At 35.3% G+C, this 15,805-nt stretch overlaps 1 protein-coding gene across 1 annotated transcript; it reads left to right on the top strand.

Moving 5' to 3' along the window:
- The first annotated feature begins 10,371 nt into the window (after window positions 1-10,371).
- Window positions 10,372-15,425, top strand: LOC112742352 (FK506-binding protein 2). Its single transcript, XM_025791590.3, has 6 exons — window positions 10,372-10,628; window positions 10,854-10,903; window positions 11,645-11,707; window positions 12,651-12,741; window positions 13,862-13,966; window positions 15,116-15,425. The coding sequence occupies exons 1-6, from the start codon at window positions 10,577-10,579 to the stop codon at window positions 15,196-15,198; spliced, it is 444 nt and encodes a 147-aa protein (XP_025647375.1). The 5' UTR covers window positions 10,372-10,576; the 3' UTR covers window positions 15,199-15,425.
- The last annotated feature ends 380 nt before the right edge of the window (window positions 15,426-15,805 follow it).

Raw genomic sequence — 15,805 nt, 5'->3', positions numbered from 1 at the left:
TAGAAAGACTAACTGAGGCTTAAGCTCAAAGTTATTAGCTCTAATAGCAGGTATAGAGATACTTCTACCATAGAGGTCAGAAGTTGGTGCAATGAAGTCACCAAGAACCTTCCTTGCATCTCCTCTATTATTTGGTTCTGTTGCCATGCTAGTATTTTCTGTTTCTTGTTCAAAAAGTTCTATGAAGTTTCCTCTAGAGTATTGTGCTTTAACTTGTTGCAAACGCTTCCTTAGGGTCCTTTCAGGTTTAGGATCAAGATCATAGAGAAGTTTTTTTATCTCTGTTCCTGCTCATAATCAAGAAAAAGAAAACAAGAAAGAAGAAGAATGGGAGCTCTATGTCAAAGAATAGAGGACTCCCTATGAGATGTGAAGAAGAAAGAAGAATGAAGATAGAGAGAAGGGAAGAAGAATTCGAATAAAAGGGGTTAAAGAATTCGAAAATTAAGAAGTGAAAAGAGAAACTAGAATTAAAATATTTTTGTTTTTGTTTTATTTATTAATTGAATTCGAAAATAAAAGCTAATTAACTAAAAAGATTTGAAAATTGAATGATGAATTTCAAAAAAGAAGAGAGAGAAAGAAGTAAGAGATTTTTGAAAATAGAAGAGAGAGAGGAATTAGTTAGGAAGTTTTGAAAAAAAAGAAAGAGAAAACAAGTAACTAATTAAGAAAGATTTGAAAATAAGATAAGATAGAAGATTTGAAAAAGATTTGATTTTGAAATTTAAAATTTGAAATTTGAATTTTTAAGTTTTGAAACTTGAAATTGAATTAAGATAAGATAAGATTTTGAAAATTGAATTTTAAATTTTGAATTTTGAATTTGAAATAAGATAAGATAAAGATTTGAAAAAGATTTGGTTTTTTGAAAAGATTTGATTTTGAAATTCAATTTTAAGATAAGATAAGATAATGATTTGAAATTTAATGAAAGATAATAAAATATAAGACAAAAATTTGAAAAAGTTTTGAATTTTAAATTTTTAAAAGAAAGATAAGATGAGATAGAATCACAATTTAAAAGAAAAGATTTGAAAAGATTTTAAAAAGATAAGATTTGAAATTTGAAATTAAGATAAGATAATGATTTTGAAATTAAAATTAGAAATTTTTTTGGAATTTTCGAAAATATTGATTGAAGATAGAAAAGATATTTTTTTATTTTCTTGAATTAATGAAGAAAGAGAAAAACAACTAAAAGACACCAAACTTAAAATTTTTAGATCTAAGAGTAATAATTTTCGAAAATTAGGCAAACAAACACCAAAAAATACCAAACTAAAAAATTTTAAGATCAAAACAATAAAAGAAATAAAAACAACTTGAATACCAAGAAAGAACACTAAGAACAATTCGAAAATTCAAAGCAAATAAAAAACAACCAAAGGACACCAAACTTAAAAACTGACACTAGACTCAAACAAAAGACACTATTTTTGAAAAGAAAGCAAAAAAGTTCGAAACTTTAACAAGAACAAGAACAAAGACTCAAACAAAAAGATAAAGATCACAAAGAAAAGTAAAGATTTTTGAAAAATTTTTGATTTTTTTCGAAAAAGAAAGTAAAAGACTCAAACAAAATAGTAAAAGGTACCTAATCTAAGCAACAAGATAATCTGGTAGTTTGTCAAATCCGAACAATCCTTGGCAATGGCGCCAAAAACTTAGTGCACAAAACTGGCTCGGCAGAATTCACATAGATAGACCGGTAAGTATACCGAGTCGTCCAAGTAATACCTGAGGTGAGTCAGGGTCAATCCCACGAGAATTGTTAGTTTGAGCAAGTAGTGGACACCTTGCAAATCTTAGTTAGGCGGATAGAAAATATAGTTTGACACGGAAAAAGCATAAAACAAATAATTAAATAAAAGTTCCTTGATAGATGAGAATCAATGGTGATAGAATGGTTGAGGCTTCGGAGATGCTTTGTCTTTCTGGATTAACTTTTCTTACTGTCTTCTTCAATAACTTTCTGATTCCTTCAATGGCAGCCGTAAATGATTAACTCATGTTCTCTCATCAAGTTAACCTCCTCCACTGTAACAATCCACCACGTTGAGATGACTCATGTCCTCTCATCAAGCCACCTCTAGGTTTCTTACTGTAGCAGAAAATGAAGCTCTAAGTAATCCACTCCTCTTCACGATCCTACTCAAGGTGCCACAGACAAGGCAGATCTTCCGGATCAGAGAGTGATGCTTCTCTAACTCTAGCCTTAATGCTGCAGAGACTTCACGCACCTATAGTCAACGGGATTATATGTAATATATCCAAAGTTGCTCAGATGCTCTATTGGAATCCGTAATGCAATCTCTAGCTTTAGTTCAACGCTATCCGGGTCAGGAATTGCACGGAACCTATGTAGAATAAGGGTGATTGTCATGGGTCACCCTCAATTCATAAGATGAAGAACGAGGTTGCATAAAAGAATAGAATCAAACATATTGAATGAAAACAGTAATATTATTGATCCATGAAACTCAGCAGAGCTCTTAACATTAACCTTAGGAGGTTAGTGACTCATGCTAATAGAAAAATACAATGGAAACGTAAAAATGGGCAAGAGTCCTCTAACAAGGGTGAACTCTTTTGTATATATATACTAATCTAATGACTAAGGATTACAGAAATAAGATAAACTAAGTTGATAGTGCAAAAATCCACTTCTAGGGCCCAATTGGTGAGTGTTTGGAGCTTGAGTGTTTCCCATGAGCTAGTACTCCTTAGGGGCGTTGAACGCTGGCTAGGGACTCCATCCTGGGCGTTGGACGCTAGCTGCTCCCCTGTGGGCGCTGGACGCTAGGAATGAGGCTGGTGGCTGGCGTTGAATGCCAGTTTTGGGCTATCAATCTTGAAACAAAGTATGGACTATTATATATTTCTAGAAAGCCCTGGATGTTAGCTTTTCATAGCCATTAAGAGCGTGCTATTTGGACTTCTTTGGCTCCAGAAAAGTTCTTTCGAGTGCACAGAGGTCAGATCCTGACAGCATCTGCAGTCCTTTCTCTGTCTCTGAATCAGACTTCTACTCAAGCTCCTCAATTTCAGCCAGAAAATACCTGAAATCACCATAAAATACACAAACTCAAAGTATAATCCAAAAATATAAATTTTACACTAAAACCTATGCAAACTTAATAAAACTTAAACAAAACATACTAAAAACTATATAAAAATAATGTCAAAAAGTGTATAAAATATCTGCTCATCAGAGAGACAGGGTTAGAAGACTAGGCTAGTCTGGGTGTCAAATTAGGTGCTTCTTATATGGGTCAGACCTTGGAGATGTTTTAAGTTGTATATATGTACATAACTGTGAGGGAGTAACTAACTTTTCGTCTTTTGGGTGCTGTGTGTGTGTGTGTGTGTATATATATATTATAGTTTATTATCCTGTTTGTGTATGTGTCTGTTTATCGTTTTGGTTACGATTTTATTTTCTTTAAGAAAGGTTTTTCATAAATCGAGTTCCGTTAACCTGATTACAGGCTCGATATTATTAATAACAGTGTCAGTATAGTTCCAAATTGGTAACACTCAATGTTTCGGTATAAGCATGCCATAGTGAAAATTGGGTCATTGCAATTTGATATCAAAGCAGTTTGTTCCTGTTAGAGCCTGAGGAATGGACTGAATCATGCTTCATTACGTACTTTGTATTGTGTCTTATGCTTATAGGATATCCTTATGTAATAGATTGCATGACTGTCGCTGTGTATGCATTTAGGAACTATTCACACTCTAACTTGTGATGTTGAGACTGATCACCTTAATGTTGATTGTTGGGTGTGAACAAGGTCTAGATAGCTACGTAGGGACGGGTCGCAGTAGATGACGTAAGATTCCGAGAGGTGTTCTAACAGACGATTTCGATGCCTTTATGGCAGCAATGAACACCATGGTTGAGGCTATGCATGAAATGGAGACTGCTACTATTCGAGCAATTGACCGTTTAAGAGATAGGAATGGCGAGCATAACGAGACTGACAGTAGGCTACGTACAGAGGATGGTAATGACGCTGGAGGTGTTGAGAACTATGACAAGCCAATGACTTTGGTGACATTCCTGAAGGTGAACCGCCCCAAGTTCAAGGGGACAGTTGTGGCATCTGAGGCAGACAACTAGTTTAGTGGAATAGAGAAGTTGTTCAGGGCACAACAAGTACCCAAAATACAATTTATTGAATTTGCAACATATATGTTGAAAGGAGAGGCTGAGCACCAGTGGTATGAAGTGCAGAGGTTGTGGCAGCAAAACTTGGGAGAGATTCTTTTGGAAGATTTCAAGGAGAAGTTTTATAAAAAATACTTCCCGAAGTCTGTTCGTGAAGCTAAAGAGATGGAGTTGATGCAATTTAGTCAAGAAAACATGTCAATAGTTGAGTATACTCGGCAGTTCAAAGATCTGTGTCATTTTTTGAAAATCTGCTAAGGAGATCCTGATAGTTTTGAAGAATGAAAATGTCTGAAGTATGAAGGAGGACTTCGCGATGAGCTGATGACTCTTTAAAGCCTTTAGAGCTTCAGAATTTCACAGAATTCGTCAACAAGAGCCAGCTTATGGAAGACTGTGAGTAAAAGATGGTGGCAACGAGGATGGGTCGTCAAAACTTACCACATAGGAATGCTAACAACTTTCACCGACATGCGTTTCAACAGAGGGTGCCTTTCATGAATTTTGGAGTACCTCAGCATGGTAACCAACAAGTTGAGAATGCCTCTAGTACATTTACTTTTGGGAACGGAGGTCGACCGAGGCAGAACATTGGTATACAACCCCAGGAAGGCCGCATGGATCAGTTAGTAGGCAGTGTGAAAAGGATCACCTCAGCAAGCTGTGTCAATTTAGAGCACACACTTGTTTTGTTTGTTGAGAAATAGGGCACATTGCGAAGGATTGTCCAAAGAAGCCTAATCGAGATCTTACTAGAGCATTACAACAAGGGCGAGTGTTCGCTATATCTGCCAATGATGCTACTAGTTCTGACTCCTTGCTCCAAGGTTAGTGTTATGTCAAGACTCGTTCCTTAACTGTACCTTATGATTCTGACATGTCACATTCTTTTATTTCATTAACCGTTGCGCGTGAGTTGGGATTAGTTTTCTCTAAACTGAGTTTTAACCTAGTTCTCAATACACCCACCTCACATAAAGCGTTGACCAACCTTGTTTGTCGACAGGTAGCCTTCAGTATTAAAGGTAGCTCTTTCTTGCTTGACGTAATCTATTTACCTTTGTTTGGTTTAGACATTATCTTAGGGCTTGATTGGTTATCTAAGAATCATATCCTTCTTGACTGTTTTGATAAAACTGTTATCTTTTCTTCTGATAATATACGTACTGGATCAGTAGTTTCTCATTTTATACCTAGATTTTATGAGAGTTACTTATAATAGGAGTGAATGTGAGAGGTACGTTCTATTAGTGGCTAGCTCGAATGTTGGTAAATTAAACCTGGAGCAGATCCAAGTGGTGCCAGATTTCTCCGATGTGTTTCTGGAAGATATACCAGAGTTTCCTCCTCGAAGAGAGATGGAGTTTGGCATCGACCTGGTACCTGGAGCTAGACCGATTTTGGTAGCACCCTATCGTATGTCTCCATTTGAACTGGCGAAACTGAATAAGGTTACAGTTAAGAACAAGTACCCACTTCCTCGGATAGACGATCTAATGGATCAGCTGAAAGGTGTGGCAGTATTTTCAAAGATTGACCTACGATCGGGTTATCATCAAATTTGGGTAAAGGAATTGGATATACCAAAGACGGCGTTTAGAACGGGATACGGTCATTACGAGTATATGGTTATGTTGTTTGGACTAACCAATGCCCTGTCGATATTCATGGACTGCCTGAATCGCATTTTTCGACCATACCTAGACCAATTCGTGGTTGTGTTCATAGATGATGTGCTCATTTATTCCAAGACTGAGAAAGAGCATGAAGAGCATCTGAGAATGGTGTTACAAATACTAAGAGAATAGAAGCTGTATGCGAAGTTGTCAAAGTGTGAATTATAGACAAATAAAGTGGCATTCTTGGGACACGTGATTTCTCGAGAAGGAATAGTAGTAGATCCCTCAAAGATCGAAGCAGTGGTTTAGTGGAAACAGCCTGAGACAATCATAGAAGTTTGAAGTTTTCGAGGGTTGGCTGGTTATTACCGGCAATTCATAAAGGGGTTTTCTTAGATAGCCCTACCACTCACCCGTCTCACTTGAAAAGAAGTACCATTCATTTGGACAGAAGAATGTGAAAGAAGTTTTGAGATGCTGAAGAAGAAACTAACAACTGCACCAGTATTAGCACTACCAGATTCTCGGAAACCTTTTGAGGCATATTATGATGCTTCTTTGAAAGGATTGGGATGTGTGCTGATGCAACACAAGAATGTGGTAGCATATGTGTCAACGCGGTTGAGACTCCACTAGAAGAATTACCCTACTCATGATCTTGAGTTGGTAGCGGTAGTGTTTGAGCTCAAGATATGGAGACATAATTTATATGGGGCTCTGTTGGAAGTTTTCTCTGATCATAAGAGTCTGAAGTACATTTTTGAATAGAACGACCTTAACATGAGACAGCATCGATAGATGGAATTTCTGAAGGATTACGATTCAAGCTGACTTATCATCCGGAAAAGGAGACTGTAGTTGTGGACGCTCTGAGCTATAAGAGTTTAAGTTTTTCTTGGATGATGATGAAAGAAGACGAGTTAAATTCAACCTTTGCGAATTTGAGGTTGGGAATGAAGGAAACATTAGAAGGAGTCATCATAGCACATATACACTTGACTTCAGATTTTAAGATAACCATTTGACAAGCACAATTCAAAAATGTTAGAACTGTTGGCCAGATTAGAGATGGATAAACTGGGAGAAGTGCGACAAGACAGTGATGGATTGTGGAGGTTTAAGAATAGAGTTTGTGTACTTGACCAAGGAATATTGCATCAGGAGATCTTAACGAAGGCCCATTAGAGTAAATTTTTGATGCATTTGGGCACAACCAAGATGTACCAAGATTTGAAGAGTATGTAGTGGCCGGGACTAAAAAGGGATGTGATGGAATATGTATTTATATGCCTGACTTGTCAGAAGATTAAGGCAGAACATAAGAAACCCTCACGAAGACTACATCATTTAAAAGTGCCTCAATGGAAATGAGAGAGAATCACCATGGATTTTGTCATTAGATTACCCAGGACATCGGCTGGGCATGATGCTATATGTGTTATGGTGAACAGATTGACAAAGTCGGCTCATTTTCTTCCAATCCGAGTTAACTATACATTGGAAAAGCTTACGCGTTTGTACATTCGAGAATTGGTGTGACTGCATGGAATACATTCTTCAATTATTTTCGACAGAGATCCGAGGTTTACATGGGGGTTTTGTGGAGTTATCAGAAAGCTTTTGGCACAGAGTTGCATCTAAGTACAGCTTATCACCTATAGACAGATGGACAGTTAAAACAAATAATTTAGACATTAGAAGATATGCTGAGATCATGTGTAATAGAACATTAGGAAATCTGGGACAAGCGATTACTATTGGTGAAGTTTACCTACAATAATATTTATCAACAGAGTATTAGAATGGCCTCATATGAAGCTCTTTATGGACAATGGTGTCAATCTCCGCTGTGTTGGCACCAAGGAAAAAAATACAGTGCATTGGGTTTGGATTTGGTGCCGAAAACAAACATTCAGATTAAGAAAATTTGTGAGAAGATTTAGATGGCACATAGTCGACAAAAGAGCTATGCCGATAATAGACGTAAGCCTTTAGAATTTAAGAAAAGTGAACATATTCTCTTAAAAGCAAGACTTACCATCGGCATTGGTTGCACCCTTAGAACCAAAAAGCTAAACCCTAGGTACGTGGGTCCTTTTCAGATCCTTAGGAGAGTCGGTCTAGTCGCGTATCAAATAGCTCTTCCACCTTTCCTGTCCAATCTTCATGATGTTTTCCATGTCTCTTAGCTTAAATATAATCCCGACAAGAGTCATGTCTTACGACCCGAGACAGTACAATTGCAGAACGATCTAACATACTTGACAACACCGATCGAGATCGTTGATAAGAGTGATAAGCAGCTACGAGGCAAAACGGTTTCTTTGGTCAAAGTAGCGTCGGGATGCAATGTTGAAGCTGGCAATACCTGGGAGCTAGAAGACGAGAAGCGAGCAGACTATCCTCACCTGTTTACAGGTAAAGAAAATTTTGAGGGCAAAATTTTCTTTAAGGAGGGTAAAATGTAACATCTTGTCTTTTTTGTTAAAGTCACGTATGCGAGTTTTATGTTTTGTTCACGTAACGTCTATGATAAGTTTTTCTACGATCTTTAAATAAAATGAATAATAATATAACATTAAAAATTATGTTATTATTTAATTTTATTTGACGTAAGACGGTCACTTGATATTGGGTCCAGAAGATTTAAAAAAGCTCGATTTTACTAATGTCATTTACATTAGTAATTTACCCAATCATTATTCTAATTAAATACCACCACTTGAGATAATTATTTGAGTTTTTACCATGCCCAATTACCTTAATTAGCTTCCAAGATATTTAAAAATTAACCTCGCTGACTCAGCGGCTTAAAATCGCGACACGCAGCACTTAATGCGCCACGTGTCGCGACGCATGCCTCCTCTTCTTTGATTAAGTGACACTTAGTCACTGATCATATGATATAAAAAGCACAAATCTTCTCTCTCTCTCTCTCTCTCTCTCTCTCTCTCTCTCTCTCTCTCTCTCTCTCTCTCTCTCTCTCTCCATAAAACAGCCGAAGCCATGCATGGGAGGATCGAGAGATTTTGTTGAGTTTTGGACTTTCCGAGCTTAATTTCTTGAGATTCGTGACCCCCACAAAAATTCTGATATGATATAAGTGATCGTGTCTTCCTCCTCTACGCGGTGACATGCATTTTGTTCAGTAGAATTGCAAAGTGGAGCTGCCCTTGCCAGGAACCAGTTCGGTCGAACAAAGGGAGGAGAGGAACCACCGAGTTTTCGATGTTTTCGCTTCGTTTGACCGATCAGAAACATCATCCAGTATCTTGTGTGTGTTCTGCACTTCACAGAGGTAGGGTTTGACTCTTTAATTGGTTAAAATTATAAATTAATTGATATATGTGGATATATGTGGTTGGATTGTTGTTTGTTGATGTTTGTTGCTCAAATCTATGATTGTTGGCTGTTAAAATTTTAGCTGAATTACTGCTGGATTTGTTATTGTGTTTTAGCCCTATTGAGGAATGAGGTACTGAGATGTTATTGTTGAATAATTGGCAGAAATCTGAGTTATATAATAGTATGTAGCTAAGTTTTGATGGTTGGATTTTGATTTGGAATTAATTATAACTAAATGGATATTTTGAACGGAGGTTCCGAGTAAAAAGGAGCAGAAGTTTGACTTTTGAGAAAGATTTAATGAATAAAATTATTTATTTATAAATATAGGAATTTTATTGAAATTAATTGAGTTTGGTTTTTGAAGAAAAATAATGGGTTTGCAATAAGGGGTTTGAACGAAAACGGTTTTATTTTGAAAATGGAAGAACCGTGCCAAATTTACCTATTTCAATGAAGTCTTGAGTATTTGAAAATTTATATAATGGCGCTGCTCGCCGTTCAGATCCGCGAAGGTGGACGTCGCATGCCGCTTGCCGTTTCTGCTCCTCCTTGCTCGGTCGCTGGTCGTCTCCTCGCTGGTTTCTGGTTTCTTCTAGTTCTGCTGCTTTTGCTTCTGATTATCAATTCTTCTGGTTTCTGTTCTTTTGTTGTTATTATTCTTCTGATTCCATTATTTTTTCTGAGCTCTGAGTTCTGGGTTTTTGTTTTCTGAATTTTGGGTTCTGAGTTTTGATGATGATGATGATGATGATTTTATGAGTTCTGGAATTTTGTTGTTCTTTTGTTGTTGTTGTTGTTCTGCTTCTAGTTGCTTTTAGTGTTGTTGTTCTTTTGAGTTTAGATGATGATTTTATGAGTTTTAATGATGATGATGATTTTCTGAGTTCTGAGTTCATTGTTGTTGTTTCTGTTATGCTTTTGTTCTGCTTTCTACATCTGTTCTGCTTCAACTTCTGCTTTTCGTTGATTTTGGAGAAGAAGGGGTCAGAGTATTTTTGTCCGAAGAACGATTTTAAAACAAACTGAAATTTTTGGAACTATTTTATAACAAAAATAGACCAAAATTAAAATAAATTTTCGACTTCTACATTAAAAACTAAAATCGTATTTTATCCTAACTATTAAGTCCTTAATAGTTATCCATTTGAACAAAAAGAAAAAGCCATTAGTAGTTTGGTCAAGCCATTGCGTTGCATGACGAGCCTGTAAATCTGACTCCGAAAAAAAAAAAATCAAACGACGTATTGCTGCAGCATTAAATAAAAACGAATATCTGAAAATCTGTATCAATTTATCTCTGCACGATGGTGTGACTGTATTAAATATTAATACGCGATTAGAGCATAAAGACCGTCCCATTTGTAGTTGCTCCTCATTTGAGAGTAGAGACCAAGACTGCGCAAGTTCCCACAGTGACCAGAATTCCCAAAACATGAAAGCAACACTGCTTCTTCTTCTATACTTCTTTCTCGTTTCTTTGCTAGGTATGTTATGATTTGCTCTCCCTCCCGATTCCTTCAATTCAAATTCTTTGACTCCTTTAGATTCGATGTCCGTTTCAGATCTCATTCCCCATTTTGTTTCATTCCAATTTTAACACATCTCTCTCTCTCTTTCTCTCTCTGATTTTTGTTCTGTCTTCTCTCTTTTTTTTTTTTGTCTTTCCCTTCTTCCACTGATCAGTTTTGTATTTGTCCCATTTGTATCAGTTTATGCAAAGAAATCCGGCGACGTTACAGCTTTGCAGATCGGCGTGAAGGTAATGCTTGTTCTTGTGATGGAGACCCGAATCCTTGCTTTATATATATATATATATATATATATATATATATATATATATATATATATATGACTTGTGGTTTCGAATAATTTTTGTTGTAGGAGAATGAAATTTCTCGTTGTCTTTGATTCGTTAGAAGCAGATCAGACCTTTAAATTTCAACCACATGTAATTTCAATTCTTGTGTGGGAGATTGAATGTGCATTAGTGGTATACATGGTGAGCTCTCCAAAATAAGGGGAAGAAGGATGAAACCACTTTTATTGTGGTTAAATTTCTCCTTATTTTTGGGTTAAATTCCGTAACTTAGAGCTTGAGAAATTTCAGAAGATTCATCTAGGTTTCACTTAGGGAGTGTGTGGTTCGTGGAATGTTTTCGAATTTCTGGGAACCTTACATTGAAAAAAATTCTTAGATAAGATTTCTAGTGTAAATAAATTTCCAAGAATATAAAAGCATTTTGCAAACCGCATGGTCATTGAGCATGGTGTCCTCGAGGTTGGAAAGGCACTTAAACAAGAAAGAATGAAGAGTTCATGTGTATTTTACTTACACTTCTGCCATTTATTCATCTTGATAAATGATTGCCTTTGATATTGAATTCTATATTACTGCTTTTTTTCCTCAACAAGCAGTATGAAAGATATCTTGATTTTGTACTGGCTCCATCCGTGATACTTTATTTGAGCTTACTAATCATTCTATCGTCCCCCTTTGCAGCACAAGCCAGCGTCATGTGATGTCCAAGCACACAAAGGAGATAGAGTCAAAGTACATTATCGGGTATGGAAATCTCACTAGTTCATTATGTTTCTTCTATGATTACATGCATAACAACTAACCGGGTCTTAAAGTGTGTTTATTTATTTTTATTATTTTATTTCATTTCGAATATCCATTTATATGACTTTTTCTTTTGCCATTCTGTTTGAAAACAAGAAAAATAATTAAAACAATTTTGTAATTAAAAATGAAACTTAACTTTAGTTATTTCTTTGTGATGATCAATGGTGTTTAATATTGATAGGCACCAGCCTATTATTATTGAAACTTGACAGTGTGGAAATGCATGTCAGGATAAATCAAATGGTCCCCGCTACATGTAACTAACTTCCCAGCATTTCAATTGTGTGTGGGAAACCAGATTGTGCAAATCATGTTAGCAGAGGGTATATAATGTGTGTGGGAATGAGATTTTTCCATTTAGGGCAAGAAATGGAATAGGTTTTTGGGAGTCTGAACTGATATTGCTCAGGAACCTTCCTTTTCAATTTCATGTTAGCTTTGTAGTCATTCTTCTTCCTGAAATGATCCTCACGGGTTCATCTCGATGATGCATTCAGTTTCTTCTATTTTCCCATGTCCATTTTTTTGTTTCTATTAGACATCTTCACCTATCTCTATATTTGGATAGTAACACGCCATAACCTATTAAAATAGCTATGGAAATAAATATAAAATATTTACTTATATCAAAGGTATATCTGGGAGTTATCTTACATACATTGTGGTATCATGATGCTCTGATGTCCTTGCTTGTGCACATCTTAAGTTACTTTTATTTGTTGAGACCATGTAGTTCAAGGTACAAAGTACATGACTTAAGCAATTGCTGTTTTTTATATCTTCTTTTTTTGTGCATGCAATTAGGAGTTGGAATTCACTTAATTTTTCAGATTTTTTTATATATCTTGTTGTATCATATAATACGTATGCGTAAGTGCAGGGGAAACTCACTGATGGAACAGTTTTTGATTCTAGCTTTGAAAGGGATAATCCAATTGAATTTGAGCTTGGTACTGGTCAAGTGATCAAAGGTTTGTTGTGCATAAACAAAATTAGCTTTACGATTTTTCTTGTGTTCCTTTCAGTAAATGCAATAATTAACTACAGAATATAATAATATATTCAATTATGAACCATGACTCTGCTAAAAATCCTATCAAATTGCTGTTATATACAATTACTATCTTGCTTTTTTTTCTCTATTACTAAAATGAAAAGTATGAGCTGAAAATTCATATAAATGAAATGGAGGCAACACTTTCAGCATGAAATCAAGAGCATGTGTTATGTGTATCAGATCAACAAAAGTAGTAGATTTTAACATGTATGAAATACTATTTGTTAACTGGAGTCAGAAAGTAAAGTACATTGATGAATCACAAGAATACAAGATAGAGAGGATTTTAAGAGACAAATGTCAAATACCCCACTTTATACCCAATTACTTCTATTTACACTACTCAGTGAAACCACATTCTAAAAAGAGGATCCTAATTCTAAGACTAATTTGAGATTACAGTATTAGATATAGTTAAATATAAATAGGGAATGTCATAATTTGGCTTTGCTAAACTATTGAGGATCTAAAGCACGTTTCTCCTATAGAAAAAGATCGGGAGGTGAGGGGATACTCATTGCTCTTGAATTGAATTAGTAGGAAGAAGTCAGTCGAAAATATATATTTGTTTTGGTTTTTGTAAATTTGGAAAATATACACAAAAGCCAGTTGTGTTAATTGTAGAATTTCCAGTTCTTACTACATTCTATGTTTACTCGTCCTTCACTTGTGTCCAGCTAGAACTGGAAGACTTTCCCTATTAGACATGTTGACGGATTGGAAAGCTCCGCTTCACCAATCCTTTTGTATTCTGTAGGATTTCCTTTCTTTTCTTGTATCTATCCTCACACCTGTCTTAATGAAATTCTTTTGTGCGTGTATATATATATATATATCAGCTCTTTCTGGTGTCCTACGCCAAAAATCACAGAGGAAAAGGAATTGCATGATTGCATCTGATAATTGTGTCTTTTTGCGACATTAGGCCTTCAACCGTTTCATGCATGTTTCTTTAGAATTTATATGATGATTTATGGTTGATTGAAAGGTTTCATTCAAGATTAATGATTTCATTATTGCTCTCATCTTTATAGGTTGGGATCAAGGATTATTGGGAATGTGCCTGGGTGAGAAGCGGAAATTAAAAATACCTGCTAGTCTTGGTTATGGAGAGCAAGGTTCTCCGCCAACCATCCCAGGTAATTTGCACTTTTCACTATTGCTCATCAACCAAATCATTGTTCTAGATGGTGTAATTAATATTTCTCAATAAACAGTAGGTAATTTTAAAAGAATAAAAAAATGTATGCATGTGTGTGTGTGTGAGACCAGCTGTGTTTATGAGTAAAATACAAACCGCTCCTAAGAGATACCTATAATACTCTCCCCTTAACTCTATTTTTGAAACGTGCACACCGCTTGATATTTCTAGAAAGATACACTCCACTCCCTTATAAAAATAAGCTACTCGTTAATCTATTTTACGACTTTTCAACAAAATATCCTTTATTAAGCTATATGTACCTTTTTGTTAAAATAAATTCATTATACCTTGAGATATGATTTGACTCTTTCATTTTGGTTTAAGCATGCATTGGATTTGCATACTTTCAATTTGTAATTTCAGTAAAATACCAACAAAATATCCTTTATTAATAGCTCCATGTACTTTTTTGTGAAAATAAATTCATTATACTGTGAGATACGATTTTACTCTTTCGTTTCCGTTTAAGCATGCATTGTATTTGCATACTTTCAATTTGTAATTTCAGTGAACTAAAATACCAGAACATAAATTAAGATTCGATTTTACATGCATTCTGATTCTGGTATTTGTTTTTTCACCTCTTTTCTATTGTATCTATCATATTCATAAAATTATTTTAATTATCATAACTTAATTTTCCACAGTTTTTATCTTTATTTTTTTATTTTGGGAGAAGCCAATTGATTCATTACTTCAGAGTGGGGAGTTAGTTATTTCGGTGAAAAATCATTTATTTTTGCAGAATAGAGGGATTATATAAGCGTAGTGTAAAATTTGTGGATCGCTTTATTATTATAAATAAGAGCCTGATCCTTGATGTAGACTCATACATGATTTATTTGTTTATGTATTTGCCAGAGATATTATAGTTTTAACTATAATATTTGAGCACAAGTTAGGTAATTTCATTTTTGTTTTTTGTTTCTATCATGCTGTTTACATCAAATTAGAAGCATTACATTATGCATCAATTTTGGAAACTTGGGAAACGCATTCGTGTTGTGTCTTGCATGTTGCTAACTTAACTATGCTTAAAGTAGTTATTACTAATATGCGTTGATATATGACCCTACACTTACAGGTGGAGCAACTCTTATATTTGACACTGAGCTTGTGGGGGTGAATGGAAAAACTTTGGGTGGAGCAGAAGAGTCCGAGCTCTAGATTGTATGAGCAGTTTGACCTAGCTTGTATACACATTAGATCCACCTCTCGTCTAGTCAGAAACGAGCTGTTTTGCAAAAGCTGAATTTTCATGTCAGCTTGTTTTCATTCCTGAATTCTGAACGATGTTTTCTTTAGTCTTAAGCATTTAATCGGAAGGTAACTTAGAATATTTAGCTGTTGTAACTGATTATTTAAAGTTTACATAAAGTTTTTTTGATAACTAATTCAACCCGCAGCACTTATTAGGAAATGTGACACGAAGATATCAAGAAAATGCCATTACGGACAAGAGAGAAAATAACCAATTTTTTGCAAATAAGTGAAAGAAACTTGAAATAACAGAATTTAGGTGCAACTAATTAAAAGAGGGACCGTTCCACGGCGATGAAATTATCTTTCGGTATCTTGAAGATTGTCAACTATATTTAGGTTAGTTTGTAATAGGGCCTTAATTGTAGATGTTTTAGGAGGATGATGACTAGCTTAATGACGCAGCTAACTAATTAGACAAATTAACAGGATGACATTCTAATTTGGTGGCATTAACAGGATGACATTCTAATTTGGTGGTTGGTGCCGATGGAAGGAGCCATATGCCTTGAAG

This window comes from Arachis hypogaea, chromosome 14 (assembly GCF_003086295.3).
Source record: "Arachis hypogaea cultivar Tifrunner chromosome 14, arahy.Tifrunner.gnm2.J5K5, whole genome shotgun sequence".
In the NCBI taxonomy this organism is placed as follows: Eukaryota; Viridiplantae; Streptophyta; class Magnoliopsida; order Fabales; family Fabaceae; genus Arachis; species Arachis hypogaea.
Note: the sequence above shows the minus strand (reverse complement) of the source record. Positions and strands in the feature narration are given on the sequence as shown.